The sequence below is a fragment of the Salvelinus namaycush genome, chromosome 27, assembly GCF_016432855.1.
Source record: "Salvelinus namaycush isolate Seneca chromosome 27, SaNama_1.0, whole genome shotgun sequence".
Lineage (NCBI taxonomy): Eukaryota > Metazoa > Chordata > Actinopteri > Salmoniformes > Salmonidae > Salvelinus > Salvelinus namaycush.
Window position 1 is genome coordinate 15,345,790 of NC_052333.1, and position 15,967 is coordinate 15,361,756.

General features: G+C 43.4%; 1 protein-coding gene across 1 annotated transcript in view; it reads left to right on the forward strand.

Annotated features, from left to right (window-relative positions):
- LOC120022147 (serine/threonine-protein phosphatase 6 regulatory ankyrin repeat subunit A-like) overlaps positions 1–12,677 on the forward strand; it is a 47,757-nt gene extending 35,080 nt beyond the window's left edge. The window contains exons 12-28 of the mRNA XM_038966004.1: positions 165–311; positions 468–536; positions 751–888; positions 960–1,071; positions 1,172–1,198; positions 1,330–1,404; positions 2,093–2,294; positions 2,414–2,501; positions 2,621–2,738; positions 2,998–3,217; positions 3,362–3,449; positions 3,772–3,855; positions 5,120–5,268; positions 5,353–5,435; positions 5,539–5,621; positions 5,771–5,862; positions 11,525–12,677. Of these exons, the coding sequence (XP_038821932.1) occupies positions 165–311; positions 468–536; positions 751–888; positions 960–1,071; positions 1,172–1,198; positions 1,330–1,404; positions 2,093–2,294; positions 2,414–2,501; positions 2,621–2,738; positions 2,998–3,217; positions 3,362–3,449; positions 3,772–3,855; positions 5,120–5,268; positions 5,353–5,435; positions 5,539–5,621; positions 5,771–5,862; positions 11,525–11,832 (2,083 nt within the window). The 3' untranslated portion in view covers positions 11,833–12,677. The remainder of the gene's footprint in view (positions 1–164; positions 312–467; positions 537–750; positions 889–959; positions 1,072–1,171; positions 1,199–1,329; positions 1,405–2,092; positions 2,295–2,413; positions 2,502–2,620; positions 2,739–2,997; positions 3,218–3,361; positions 3,450–3,771; positions 3,856–5,119; positions 5,269–5,352; positions 5,436–5,538; positions 5,622–5,770; positions 5,863–11,524) is intronic.
- Positions 12,678–15,967: the final 3,290 nt, after the last annotated feature.

The window sequence follows — 15,967 nt, forward strand, 5'->3', positions numbered from 1 at the left end:
CAAACTTTTGATTGGTTCTGTATATATACTGTATGTATACACACAGACAGACTTATCACACATGGAGACAACACCGCTAAGTCTAAACTCAGTCTCCAACTCCGTCTAGTGAGTATCACTGTGACACACCTGGCTAAGCACCGCTGACGTGATGTTTGTTACAGGCGTGGCGTCCATGGCATGTTCCCCCTCCATCTGGCAGCTCTCAGTGGCTTCTCTGACTGCTGCAGGAAACTGCTCTCCTCAGACTTCCACATAGACACCCCTGACCACTTTGGAAGGACATGTCTTCATGCTGCAGCTGCAGGAGGGTGAAACAAGAGCTCTTTAAACCCTCTCTTTTTTAGTCTCTCTCTGTCCTTTGCTCTTGGATTTTTAAGTCCTTTCTGCAGTTAGCTGTTCTATCCAATGTTCTACTGTGCAATTAAATTTCTCTCTTTCTCTCTCGGTCTCCCTCTCTCCATCAGGAACCTGGAGTGTTTGAATCTGTTGTTGAATACAGGAGCAGATTTCAACAGAAAGGACAGGTTTGGAAGGTCAGTGGTTCAGCTTTACATTCAGCCTTTGTGTGTTTGTGTGCGTACATGCCTGCATAAAGACACTTTTCCGTTCTATGCAAAGAAGATGAAGTATTGTTCTTCCTCTTCTCTCCAGGGGTGTATTCATTATGTCGATTCTGTTGCAAAACATTTCTTAAACGGAAGCAAATGGACTCCATGCCTGTTGTGACAGTAACACTCTTCTCTCCAGGACTCCTCTTCACTATGCCTGTTGTAACAGTAAATCTCAGTGTGTGTTTGCCCTGGTGGGGTCTGGTGCTGGAGTCAACGAGCTGGATGAGAGGGGCTGTTCTCCTCTACACTACGCTGCTGCTGGCACAGAGGGAAAGTTAGTAGTAGTTGTCTGTCCTGTCTCTGTCTGTCTTGTTTGTCCTGTCTGACCCTCTGTGTGTGTGTCAGGTGTGTAGAGTACCTGTTGAGGAGCGATGCCAACCCAGGGATCAGAGACCGACAGGGCTACAACCCAGTCCACTATGCATCGGCATACGGACACACACTCTGCCTTGAACTGGTTAGTACATCCTGCTCATACATGACCTACCCGGACACCATTACCTACTTCCCAGTACAAGTAGTGACTGGGTTTGACATGGTGTCTTCTTGTTTTTCAGATATCCAGGGAGACTCCTCTAGATGTGGTAAGTAGCTGGACTACATTAGTGGTCTGATGACACGGGAGAGGAGTACCCTCTGCTGCTTGTTCTAATGTTCTAGCTTTTTAGAGAATAATAACGAAGGCATTCTCTCGCTCTCTCGCTCTCTTGCTCAGCTGATGGAGACATCAGGTACAGACATCCTGAGTGACTCTGATAACCACGCCCTCATCAGCCCCCTTCACCTTGCGGTGAGACACACACACACACACTCCGCTGCCAGTTAGTCTGTAGGTTACTAGAAAAACCTAAATGCTTTACGTGGGGCACAATGCAAGGAAGTTTGGGAAGCACTGTGAAAAACATATAGATTTGTATTGATTGGTGTGTGTTCCCCAGGCGTACCATGGTCACTGTGATAAACATATAGATTTGTATTGATTGGTGTGTGTTCCCCAGGCGTACCATGGTCACTGTGATAAACATATAGATTTGTATTGATTGGTGTGTGTTCCCCAGGCGTACCATGGTCACTGTGGTAAACATATAGATTTGTATTGATTGGTGTGTGTTCCCCAGGCGTACCATGGTCACTGTGAAAAACATATAGATTTGTATTGATTGGTGTGTGTTCCCCAGGCGTACCATGGTCACTGTGATAAACATATATATTTCTATTGATTGGTGTGTGTTCCCCAGGCGTACCATGGTCACTGTGAAAAACATATAGATTTGTATTGATTGGTGTGTGTTCCCCAGGCGTACCATGGTCACTGTGAAAAACATATAGATTTGTATTGATTGGTGTGTGTTCCCCAGGCGTACCATGGTCACTGTGAAAAACATATAGATTTGTATTGATTGGTGTGTGTTCCCCAGGCGTACCATGGTCACTGTGAAAAACATATAGATTTGTATTGATTGGTGTGTGTTCCCCAGGCGTACCATGGTCACTGTGGCGTGTTGGAGGTGTTGGCTGCCGGTCTGTTGGAGGTGGACATTCGGACTCCTGAGGGCCGGACCCCGCTCTCCCTAGCCTGTTCCAGGGGCCACCAGGAGTGTGTGTCACTGTTACTGCACCACGGAGCTCACACACACACCAAGGATTATACACTGAAGAGGACAGCCTTACATGCTGCAGGTATTATATGTATATGAGAGCCAGCAGGCGTGCCACAGCGCCAGCAGGCGCGCAATGACTACACACACATTGCATACCTATCTTTTTCCCTAACCCTGAGTGTGTGTCTCCTCCTGCAGCGATGAACGGCCACTCTGACTGTCTCCGTCTCCTCATCAACAACACAGACACACACAACTCTGTAGATGTACAAGACGCCAACGGACAGTAAGTGTGTGTGAGAGACTAATGTATTGACTGTGTGAGCTAGCTAACTTTTAGATTTGCCTGATTAATCAATGATGGATTGAGTGATTGGTAAATATATTGATTGTGTGTGTGTGTAGGACCCCTCTGATGCTGGCGGTACTGAGCGGACACACAGAGAGTGTGTATTCTCTACTGAGTAGAGGAGCTGACGTAGAGGCTAAAGACCACTGGGGCAGGACTGCACTACACCGCGGGGTGAGACACACAAACTCCCTAGTCCCTATACAGTTTAACACACACACACAATATATATTCACATACACACACCATACACACAAGCACAAACGCAAACACACACACACACACCATATACACATACAGTGCATTTGGAAAGTATTCAGACCCCTTGACTTTTTCCACATTTAGTTACGTTACAGCCTTACTCTAAAATTGATTAAATAGTTTTAACACAAGAACACACACACACTTTTAATGATCTGTTTTGTTTCTCCAGGCGGTGTCGGGTCATGAGGAGTGTGTGGAGGCGTTGTTGCAGCGCGGGGCGAGTTTGTGTGTTTGTGACCGGGCAGGGCGCTCTCCGCTACACCTGGCAGCAGCTTGCGGACACACTGGGGTGCTGGGAGCACTACTACAGGCTGCTAATGCCTTGCACACACACACACTTCTTACCGACAACCACGGATACACACCGCTGCACTGGGCCTGCTACAATGGTAAACACATGTACACACAGCGTTAGAGAATCATCAGATTAATGTTGGTTAACTGATCTGAATGAATGATAAACTAGAATTATATGTAGACAATACGGTGATTTGCTCTTGACTGTTTGTCTGTCTCGCGCTCTCTCGCTCCAGGTTATGATGGGTGTGTAGAGTTGTTGTTGGAACAGGAAGTGTTCAAGAAGACACAGGGAAACCACTTCAGCCCTCTGCACTGTGCCGTGTAAGCCTCAACTCTCACAACTAATGCCTAGGCTTAAGCTCAGGGTGCTAACACAGTATTGAGGGTTCGAACCCAGTCAGTCACTCGTGTGCTGAGATTCACAGGTCCTAGTATGTCTATGACCACCTAAATAAATATATGATCACATAAAAGGTGTCATTTGTGTTACATCGGGATGTAAATAAAATATTAAATGAGTGTAAAAGTGTGATTGGAAATGATGCAGCCAATGACATTGATAGAAGCCTCAATCTATCTGCAATATTAAAGCTGATCTTCCCCCTGAAGGAGAAAGAAAGTGTTTCCTCTCTGCTTGTTTCAGTATGAATGACAACGAGGGAGTCGCTGAGATGTTGATCAACTCTCTGGGTTCTGCTATAGTCAACACTACAGACACCAAGGGCAGGTGAGACACATTATTACACACATATATACACTCACTGGACCGTTTATTAGGTACACCCATCTAGTACTGGCTCGGACCCACCTTTGCCTCCAGAACAGTCTGACTTCTTCGGGCATGGATTCTACAAGTTGTCGGAAACGTTCCTTGCTCAGTTATTGGTATCAAGGGACCTAACGTGTGCCAGGAAAACATTCCCCACACCACCGCCACCAGCCTGTATTAGGCAGGATGGGTCCATGGACAAATCCTAACTTTGCCATTAGCGAGACGCAACAGGGCCCGGGATTCGTCGGACCAGGCAATGTTTTTCCAGTCCTCAATTGTCCAGTGTTGGTGATTGTGTGCCAACTGAAGTTGCTTCTTCTTGTTTTTAGCTGATAGGAGTGGAACCCGGTGTGGTCGTCTGCTGCAATAGCCCATCCATGACAAGGATCGACAAATTGTTTGTTCCGAGATGCCGTTCAGCACACCACTGTTGTACTGCACTGTTATTTGTCAGTTTGTGGCCCGCCTGTTAGCTTGTACGACTCTTGCCATTCTCCTTCGACCTCTCTCATCAACGAGCTGTTTTCACCCACAGGACTGCAGCTGACTGGATGTTTTTTGTTTTTTTTGTTGCACCATTCTCGGTAAACGATAGACACTGTCGTGCATGAAAAGCCTAGGAGGGCTGTTTCTGAGGTACTGGATACGGTGCGCCTAGCACCGACGATCATACCACGCTCAAAGTCGCTTCAGTCACTTGTTTTGCCCAATTCTAACATTCAATCATACAGTAACTGGATGCCTGTCTGCCTGCTTTATATAGCAAGCCAAGGCCATGTGACTCACTGTCTGTAGGAGCGATCCATTTTTGAGAATGGGATGGTGTACCTAATAAACTGTCCAGTAGTGTTTAATTACACACAAATGATTAAACACACACACATGGCCCTAAGCAAATTTCACATGGCCCTAAGCAAATTTTCCAAATTTTCCAAATTTTGCCATGACCATGTTAATATGATATCTTAGATATCATAAGGTGAATGCACCAATTTGTAAGTCGCTCTGGATAAGAGCGTCTGCTAAATGACTTAAATGTAAATGTTAGTGAGAGTAAATAAAATCAATGTGGGCCCCCTGGATGTCAGAGCCCATGGGCACGAGTCCTAAGTTGAGACCCGACTTAGTTTTTTGGGGGGGTGTTGGGAGGTCCGCCCCTACACAGACTCGCAGAACATGAGGTAGTGTGTGTAACAGTGACTGTTGTCACCCTTTGTAGGTCTCCCCTCCATGCAGCAGCATTCTCGGACCACGTGGAGTGTGTGTCCTTGTTGTTGAGTCACGGAGCTCAGGCGAACACCTCCGACACACACACACGGACCACGCCGCTGATGATGGCAGCGCACAACGGACAGACCAATGCTGTGGGTCAGTACACACTCTCTACCCTTCTCCTCCCCTCTACCTATCCCTCACTCCTTACCTCTTCTGGTGTCTCTCTCTCTCATATAGAGGTGTTGGTGAGCAGTGCTAAGGCAGACCTCACACTACAGGATACTAACAAGAACACAGCTCTTCACCTGGCCTGTAGCAAGGTAATACTCACACATGCACCATATATTGTTAATCAAATTACTGTTTGTTAAATGTTTTACCCTCTCTCTATCCCTCTCTCCTCCATCTTTCTCTCACCATCAGGGCCATGAGACCAGTGCGTTGTTGATACTAGAGAAGATATCAGACAGAAACTTTATCAACTGCACCAACACTTCTCTCCAGACGTACGTACCCCAAATGATTTTCGGAAATGGAACACACCACAACCCAACATACAGTGTTATTAGTTAGCATGTTATTAGGCTAGTATGACTTCACTCTGCAGGTGTGTGTGTCTCTCTCTCCCTCTTTCTCCTCTCTCTCGCGGCCTCAGGCCCCTCCATGTAGCAGCTAGGAATGGTCTGACCGTAGTAGTTCAGGAGCTGCTGGGGAAAGGAGCCAGTGTTCTAGCGGTGGATGAGAACGGTCAGTATCATAATACTGTCACACACACACCCTCAAACTCTCATACAAGCACACATACTGACATGCAAGCATACTCACACACAGGCCTGGTCCTGGCCAGTATGCTGCGCAAGGCGAGACACCAAAAAATTGCAACCCTCTTATCCCTGCAAAGTAGAATAGTAGCCTAGGCTACAGAAGGGTTCATCAACTAGATTCAGCCACGGCCCGATTATTGTCTTGAGCGGATGGTCAGGGGGCCGGAACATAATTACAAATCATTTGTAAATTGTAAATTGACCGCAAGAAGCCCAAACAGATAGATTTTATTAGACACAATAATTTCAAACCTTGCGTAACTGGTGGCAGGGAAGTCAGACGCAGGAGAGCAGAACTAGGTAATAGCCGGAGCAGTTTAATTCCAAAACCAACGGCATCAAGAAAATAACAACTTGGGAACAAAACCCGACACGCACCAGTCAACATGTGCACAAGCACTTACAAACAAACAATACCACACAAAGACATGGGGGGAACAGAGGGTGAAATACACAACACTTAATGAGGGAATGAAAACCAGGTGTGTGGGAAAACCAGACAAAACAAATGGAAATGCTAAATGGATCGGCGATGGCTAGAAGACCGGTGACGTCGACCGCCGAACACCGCCCCGAACAAGGAGAGGAACCGACTTCGACAGAAGTCGTGACACCTTGCTTACATGTGTTAATGATCACATATCTCTCTCTTATGTGTTATACTTTGGAACAGATTTCCAAAATAAAAAATGCTCAGAACTTGGGGGGCCAAATAAAATCACCCGCGGATCAAATTCGGCCCCCTGGGCCGTCAGTTGGGGAACTCTGGCCTTCAGTGTCGGCCCACAATGCACTTTTATGAATGCCCATCCATGTGGTAGCTTACCATTTGTAAAACATGCAGTTGCATTGGCTTTATAGTCCTGATACCTGACAAAGACTTAAGACTAATAATTTTTGCTGTTCAAACTCTGAAAATCAGCTACCGCTAAACTTCCCCTAAAGTACATTTTTATACATTTGCCAAAATAATATAATTACTCGTCTACTTAAATAAATAAAATACTTCACCAGAGATCATCACTTAGCCAGAGGATCATTAGCTTCTTTAACAAAATTGCTGCGTATTATTTCAAATCACCAGCGGGCGAACCTATGCCTAGTTGGAAAGGCAGGCTAATTTGGGCAGCAGATAGACCTAGCTGATTATTGAGTTGCAGCTGTTGGTGACAAGGATCTGAAATATAATTTCTTTAATAAAAATGTGAAATGTTGAGAAGAGGAAGGGGAGGGGTGTGTAGCGAAGATGTAGGCGAGTCTCTCCAGAATGTACTCACCTGTCTCCCGACAATTATTGCGCATGCCTGAGCACGCATAATAGGGGGGAATTGGGAATACGTGGGACACTTTTTGCATTTCCCTCTTCTGTAACCTGTTTCGAAATTTATCCAACATTAGCCCAACACGTGATACATTTCTGAAATCCTCAAGATGTTTCCTAATCACACAAAAATGACAAATGTTTATGATATTTACAGACTGCATGACACACCCATTTGTGTACGCTGAACCAAAACCATATTTTCAGTTTGCATTTGATAAACTAGGACAGCAGGTTAGATAAACTGGGACAGTCCTAATTGTACCCCAATGATAATTCCATTTTGTGTGATTAGGAAACATCTTGAGGATTTCAGAAATGTACAAAATATAAACATTAGATTGGCAACTTATTTTGTTGCACCAGTTCATAGAATGCACATACATCACAATTTTTACACAGTGGATTATTTATGAGTTTTATAGCTTTAACATCGAAACAGGGAAAAAGGCTATGTCACTGATCTATGTGCTTTGAGGGTGAGCACCCTGTTTGAAGATTGCTCTGCCACCTTCTGTCACATCAATGAAGTAATGTGATTTCTCTGCAAGGGCTTAGTAACAATAGTTTTGATTTTCAGAACAAGAAATAAACATGTCAGATTAAGCTGTCCCAGTTTATTTGATGTCCCACGTTTTCTGAATTGACCTTACCTGGCCTGCTGCAGTAAAGTGCCCTTTTGGGGATGTCAGATTTTTTGTCTTAAAGCTGCACTATGCAGAAATGTCTCTGCTGTTTCCTTGTTGCTAAAATTCAAATAGTTTGCCTAATTTCTGTTTGTGACAAAACAAGAATCATTGTACCAGCTAAACCGTTGTGAAATACACTGCTCAAAAAAATAAAGGGAACACTTAAACAACACAATGTAACTCCAAGTCAATCACACTTCTGTGAAATCAAACTGTCCACTTAGGAAGCAACACTGATTGACAATAAATTTCACATGCTGTTGTGCAAATGGAATAGACAAAAGGTGGAAATTATAGGCAATTAGCAAGACACCCCCAATAAAGGAGTGGTTCTGCAGGTGGTGACCACAGACCACTTCTCAGATCCTATGCTTCCTGGCTGATGTTTTGGTCACTTTTGAATGCTGGCGGTGCTTTCACTCTAGTGGTAGCATGAGACGGAGTCTACAACCCACACAAGTGGCTCAGGTAGTGCAGCTCATCCAGGATGGCACATCAATGCGAGCTGTGGCAAAAAGGTTTGCTGTGTCTGTCAGCGTAGTGTCCAGAGCATGGAGGCGCTACCAGGAGACAGGCCAGTACATCCGGAGACGTGGAGGAGGCCGTAGGAGGGCAACAACCCAGCAGCAGGACCGCTACCTCCGCCTTTGTGCAAGGAGGAGCAGGTGGAGCACTGCCAGAGCCCTGCAAAATGACCTCCAGCAGGCCACAAATGTGCATGTGTCTGCTCAAACGGTCAGAAACAGACTCTATGAGGGTGGTATGAGGGCCCGACGTCCACAGGTGGGGGTTGTGCTTACAGCCCAACACCGTGCAGGACGTTTGGCATTTGCCAGAGAACACCAAGATTGGCAAATTCGCCACTGGCGCCCTGTGCTCTTCACAGATGAAAGCAGGTTCACACTGAGCACATGTGACAGAGTCTGGAGACGCCGTGGAGAACGTTCTGCTGCCTGCAACATCCTCCAGCATGACCGGTTTGGCGGTGGGTCAGTCATGGTGTGGGGTGGCATTTCTTTGGGGGGCCGCACAGCCCTCCATGTGCTCGCCAGAGGTAGCCTGACTGCCATTAGGTACCGAGATGAGATCCTCAGACCCCTTGTGAGACCCTATGCTGGTGCGGTTGACCCTGGGTTCCTCCTAATGCAAGACAATGCTAGACCTCATGTGGCTGGAGTGTGTCAGCAGTTCCTGCAAGAGGAAGGCATTGATGCTATGGACTGGCCCGCCCGTTCCCCAGACCTGAATCCAATTGAGCACATCTGGGACATCATGTCTCGCTCCATCCACCAACGCCACGTTGCACCACAGACTGTCCAGGAGTTGGCGGATGCTTTAGTCCAGGTCTGGGAGGAGATCCCTCAGGAGACCATCCGCCACCTCAGCAGGAGCATGCCCAGGCATTGTAGGGAGGTCATACAGACACGTGGAGGCCACACACACTACTGAGCCTCATTTTGACTTGTTTTAAGGACATTACATCAAAGTTGGATCAGCCTATAGTGTGGTTTTCCACTTTAATTTTGTGTGACTCCAAATCCAGACCTCCATGAGTTGATAAATTTGATTTCCATTGATCATTTTTGTGTGATTTTGTTGTCAGCACATTCAACTATGTAAAGAAAAAAGTATTTAATAAGAATATTTCATTCATTCAGATCTAGGATGTTTTATTTTAGTGTTCCCTTTATTTTTTTGAGCAGTGTATATGTTTTTCATAACCAAGAATATGTATTTTCAGCTGTTTGAAGCTGGTGTAGAAAACTGAAAGTTAAAGATGCAAAAACTACATTTAAGAATGGGAAGCGTAGAAATAGCACACAGAAAATATCTACCGCTTCTTAGACTTGCTTTCAATGAAGAACGATAGATCTATAACTTACCTTTATGTGAATTTGGTGGTTGCCCAAAAAGTTACATATTGCAGCTGTAAATCACCACCACAGTAAGTCAAGTCTTTTTATTTTTTTATCCATTGTGAACGATAATAGTTCCTCACAAATCATGTTTCCAGCCAACCTTTTTATGCGTGTAAAGTACCATCTTGGATTTAAAAAAATGACATGTCAGGCCCGATGGAAACAGAAAATATGTCAGTAAACTTTCCAAATGTCGACAAAACAAAATGCCCTAGACAAGGTGGGGTCTTTTTGTGTCGGTAAAATGAATTATGTGATAAATATTGGCAGAAACTCTAGGCACAAATATTGCTATAATAACCCATCATATCGATGTAAACTTGGAGTCAAGCGATGACAGGTTGTGTGGTCCTCCCACATAGGCCGGTGAAAGTGCAAGGTGATGAGTTTGACGCTCCTTTCCAATAAATATTAAGGGTCTTATTCTTTGTGACATGATCATCGATGCTTGGCTCCCATTTGACAAATAAAAATAATTTCGCTCTTTTGTCTATAATAATGTAATCATGTAGGATATACCCGCACTGTGTCTAATCTCATCATGTAGGATATACCCGCACTGTGTCTAATCTCATCATGTAGGATATACCCGCACTGTGTCTAATCTCATCATGTAGGATATACCCGCACTGTGTCTAATCTCATCATGTAGGATATACTCGCACTGTGTCTAATCTCATCATGTAGGATATACCCGCACTGTGTCTAATCTCATCATGTAGGATATACCCGCACTGTGTCTAATCTCATCATGTAGGATATACCCGCACTGTGTCTAATCTCATCATGTAGAATATACCCGCACTGTGTCTAATCTCATCATGTAGGCTATACCCGCACTGTGTCTAATCTCATCATGTAGGCTATACCCGCACTGTGTCTAATCTCATCATGTAGGATATACCCGCACTGTGTCTAATCTCATCATGTAGGATATACCCGCACTGTGTCTAATCTCATCATGTAGGATATACCCGCACTGTGCCCGTGAGCTGTTGGCTAGAGCGCACATGCCAATACCAGAGTGGGCACACTGCTATAAATTTGGTCTGCCTGTAGGCTACAGAAAAGGCCACAGAGGCTATATGTTATTTCTACCATATAGGCTTAGCCAGGGTTTCCCAACCCTCTCTTCAGGCCACTCCAGACATTTTTGTTTTAACCCTAAACTGGAAAACCTGATTCATTTAATCAACTAATCATCAAGCCTTTGACTAATTGAATCGGGTGTGCCAGTTTAGGGTTAAAACAAAAATGTGAAACGTCTGGGGGGCCGAGGAGAGGGTTGGGAAACCCTGGACTAGCCTACATGATATATGTTAGATGACATTGACAGAGCATTGTTGGCGCAGCGTCTCCAACCGCACCATGGGGAGACGCAATGGGCATGGGCAAGATACATATTTTGCGCCCTGCCTTTGGCAAAGTGGGTACTGCTTATCATGGCCCTGCATCAGCACTTCCTTTAATAGCCCATATGCCACTGGATGGGAAGTTTTCATTGTTTTGGGGCAGAATTATGTGAGGTGTTATGTTGTTGGAGGTGTGTATTGGTCAGTTTACCTTGGATAATGGCGCCCTCGTCAATCTGCCGCCTAATGGGGGCCTGCCCTGCACACACATTCACACACACCCTCTTTCTCTCTCTCCCCCTAGGTTATACTCCAGCCCTGTCCTGTGCACCTAACAGAGATGTAGCCGACTGTCTCGCTCTCATTCTTAACTCCATGCTGCCCACCTCTCCCCTGGTCTCCATAGCAACACTTCCTGCTTCCCCTCGTGTCACGATGGCAACGCTTCAATCTGTCAATCACTACTCCAATCACCAATCAAAAGGAGTAGCATTTGAGTCCCCTCCCCCTCTAAGGACTGACCACACCTCCTACTGCAGGCAGGACCGCCTACTCTGCGTTTCCCCCGACGACGATAATGAGTTTAACGACTCTGATTCTGAGACCTACTGAAGACACGCCTACCTTGGATATACCACCTCCTCTTTGGCATTTTAGGACTCCACTCTCTGAACCACTCACTCCACTACATTCTGTCCTCTCGTCCCTTACCAAGAAGAGGTTTAATACTAAAGTAAAATGAGGACTGGCGTCTTCTGGACTGGGTGGCAAGGGTGGGTAGCTCCGGTCCTCTAGGATTGGTTCTTGCTACCAAACATCTGCCCTATGACAATGAAAGGGCTGGGGCTGTACGTATGGAGAGAGCAGAGGGACAATCCTAGCGAAACGGACCAACAGACTTTACATCTCTAATTTCTTCTGCATCTCCAGATCTCTTCCTTTAGAGATTTTCTTCTAGCCTGGGTACCAGTCTGTTCTAGCCTGGGTACCAGTGTGTTTAGTGAATATTCCACTACTTGTATTCTTTTATTCATATGCCAAAGCTGTTTAGCATGGCAGGAGTGGAATGATAGCTAAACGGACTAGTACCCAGACTAGTTTTATTCTAGTTAAGTTTAATTTATTATAATGGACAAACAGAGACAGAACTTATCACTGTTTACCTAATGCGGCGTCAATGCTGAATCTCACAGAAGAGTTATGTTACTAGTTACTACTGTCTGATTCATAGAGTTGATTCCTCCAGGAGAGGAGTTAGTAAGGCCTCAGTCACTAAGGTACCGTCAGTCTTAACACTTCACACCCTGAATGTTTCTACACTACCTGAGAAAAGAAACGTAAGTGTGCATGTGTGAAATGTTGCCTTTTCCAGGGGAGAGAAGTCTAAAGACAAAATATGGTGCAATGTTCTTAATAATGACTGATAACGAATAAAACAATGATTGATTATTTTGAAATGCTTGAGTTCTCCAAATTATGGTGGGAATAGATGAAGCACATGTATGCACTACGTAAGGAATAGAGGGTGCGTCCCAATCTCTCCTTCTGAAGTGTTCACTTTCCTTCAAAAATTTGTAAGGAAATGCCTAAACCAAGCCAATGCTTTTAGTAGTGCACACTTCAGGACCAAGGGTGTCATGTAGAGCACTAGGTGGCATTATGTATTCAACTATATTATAGGGAACGGTCATGATGGATTCAACTATATTATAGGGAACGGTCATGATGGATTCAACTATATTATAGGGAACGGTCATGATGGATTCAACTATATTATAGGGAACGGTCATGATGGATTCAACTATATTATAGGGAACGGTCATGATGGATTCAACTATATTATAGGGAACGGTCATGATGGATTCAACTATATTATAGGGAACGGTCATGATGGATTCAACTATATTATAGGGAACGGTCATGATGGATTCAACTATATTATAGGGAACGGTCATGATGGATTCAACTATATTATAGGGAACGGTCATGATGGATTCAACTATATTATAGGGAACGGTCATGATGGATTCAACTATATTTTAGGGAACGGTCATGATGGATTCAACTATATTATAGGGAACGGTCATGATGGATTCAACTATATTATAGGGAACGGTCATGATGGATTCAACTATATTATAGGGAACGGTCATGATGGATTCAACTATATTATAGGGAACGGTCATGATGGATTCAACTATATTATAGGGAACGGTCATGATGGATTCAACTATATTATAGGGAACGGTCATGATGGATTCAACTATATTATAGGGAACGGTCATGATGGATTCAACTATATTATAGGGAACGGTCATGATGGATTCAACTATATTATAGGGAACGGTCATGATGGATTCAACTATATTATAGGGAACGGTCATGATGGATTCAACTATATTATAGGGAACGGTCATGATGGATTCAACTATATTATAGGGAACGGTCATGATGGATTCAACTATATTATAGGGAACGGTCATGATGGATTCAACTATATTATAGGGAACGGTCATGATGGATTCAACTATATTATAGGGAACGGTCATGATGGATTCAACTATATTATAGGGAACGGTCATGATGGATTCAACTATATTATAGGGAACGGTCATGATGGATTCAACTATATTATAGGGAACGGTCATGATGGATTCAACTATATTATAGGGAACGGTCATGATGGATTCAACTATATTTTAGGGAACGGTCATGATGGATTCAACTATATTATAGGGAACGGTCATGATGGATTCAACTATATTATAGGGAACGGTCATGATGGATTCAACTATATTATAGGGAACGGTCATGATGGATTCAACTATATTATAGGGAACGGTCATGATGGATTCAACTATATTATAGGGAACGGTCATGATGGATTCAACTATATTATAGGGAACGGTCATGATGGATTCAACTATATTATAGGGAACGGTCATGATGGATTCAACTATATTATAGGGAACGGTCATGATGGATTCAACTATATTATAGGGAACGGTCATGATGGATTCAACTATATTTTAGGGAACGGTCATGATGGATTCAACTATATTATAGGGAACGGTCATGATGTATTCAACTATATTATAGGGAACGGTCATGATGGATTCAACTATATTTTAGGGAACGGTCATGATCGATTCAACTATATTATAGGGAACGGTCATGATGGATTCAACTATATTATAGGGAACGGTCATGATGGATTCAACTATATTTTAGGGAACGGTCATGATGGATTCAACTATATTATAGGGAACGGTCATGATGGATTCAACTATATTTTAGGGAACGGTCATGATCGATTCAACTATATTATAGGGAACGGTCATGATCGATTCAACTATATTATAGGGAACGGTCATGATGTATTCAACTATATTTTAGGGAACGGTCATGATGTATTCAACTACATTATAGGGAACGGTCATGGTGGATTCAACTATATTATAGGGAACGGTCATGATGGATTCAACTATATTATAGGGAACGGTCATGATGGATTCAACTATATTTTAGGGAACGGTCATGATGGATTCAACTATATTATAGGGAACGGTCATGATGGATTCAACTATATTATAGGGAACGGTCATGATGGATTCAACTATATTTTAGGGAACGGTCATGATCGATTCAACTATATTTTAGGGAACGGTCATGATGTATTCAACTATATTATAGGGAACGGTCATGATGTATTCAACTATATTATAGGGAACGGTCATGATCGATTCAACTATATTATAGGGAACGGTCATGATGGATTCAACTATATTATAGGGAACGGTCATGATGGATTCAACTATATTATAGGGAACGGTCATGATGGATTCAACTATATTATAGGGAACGGTCATGATGGATTCAACTATATTATAGGGAACGGTCATGATGGATTCAACTATATTATAGGGAACGGTCATGATGGATTCAACTATATTATAGGGAACGGTCATGATGGATTCAACTATATTATAGGGAACGGTCATGATGGATTCAACTATATTATAGGGAACGGTCATGATGGATTCAACTATATTATAGGGAACGGTCATGATGGATTCAACTATATTATAGGGAACGGTCATGATGGATTCAACTATATTATAGGGAACGGTCATGATGGATTCAACTATATTATAGGGAACGGTCATGATGGATTCAACTATATTATAGGGAACGGTCATGATGGATTCAACTATATTATAGGGAACGGTCATGATGGATTCAACTATATTATAGGGAACGGTCATGATGGATTCAACTATATTATAGGGAACGGTCATGATGGATTCAACTATATTATAGGGAACGGTCATGATCGATTCAACTATATTTTAGGGAACGGTCATGATGTATTAAACTATATTTTAGGGAACGGTCATGATGGATTCAACTATATTATAGGGAACGGTCATGATGGATTCAACTATATTATAGGGAACGGTCATGATGGATTCAACTATATTATAGGGAACGGTCATGATGGATTCAACTATATTATAGGGAACGGTCATGATGGATTCAACTATATTATAGGGAACGGTCATGATGGATTCAACTATATTATAGGGAACGGTCATGATGGATTCAACTATATTATAGGGAACGGTCATGATGGATTCAACTATATTATAGGGAACGGTCATGATGGATTCAACTATATTATAGGGAACGGTCATGATGGATTCAACTATATTATAGGGAACGGTCATGATGGATTCAACTATATTAT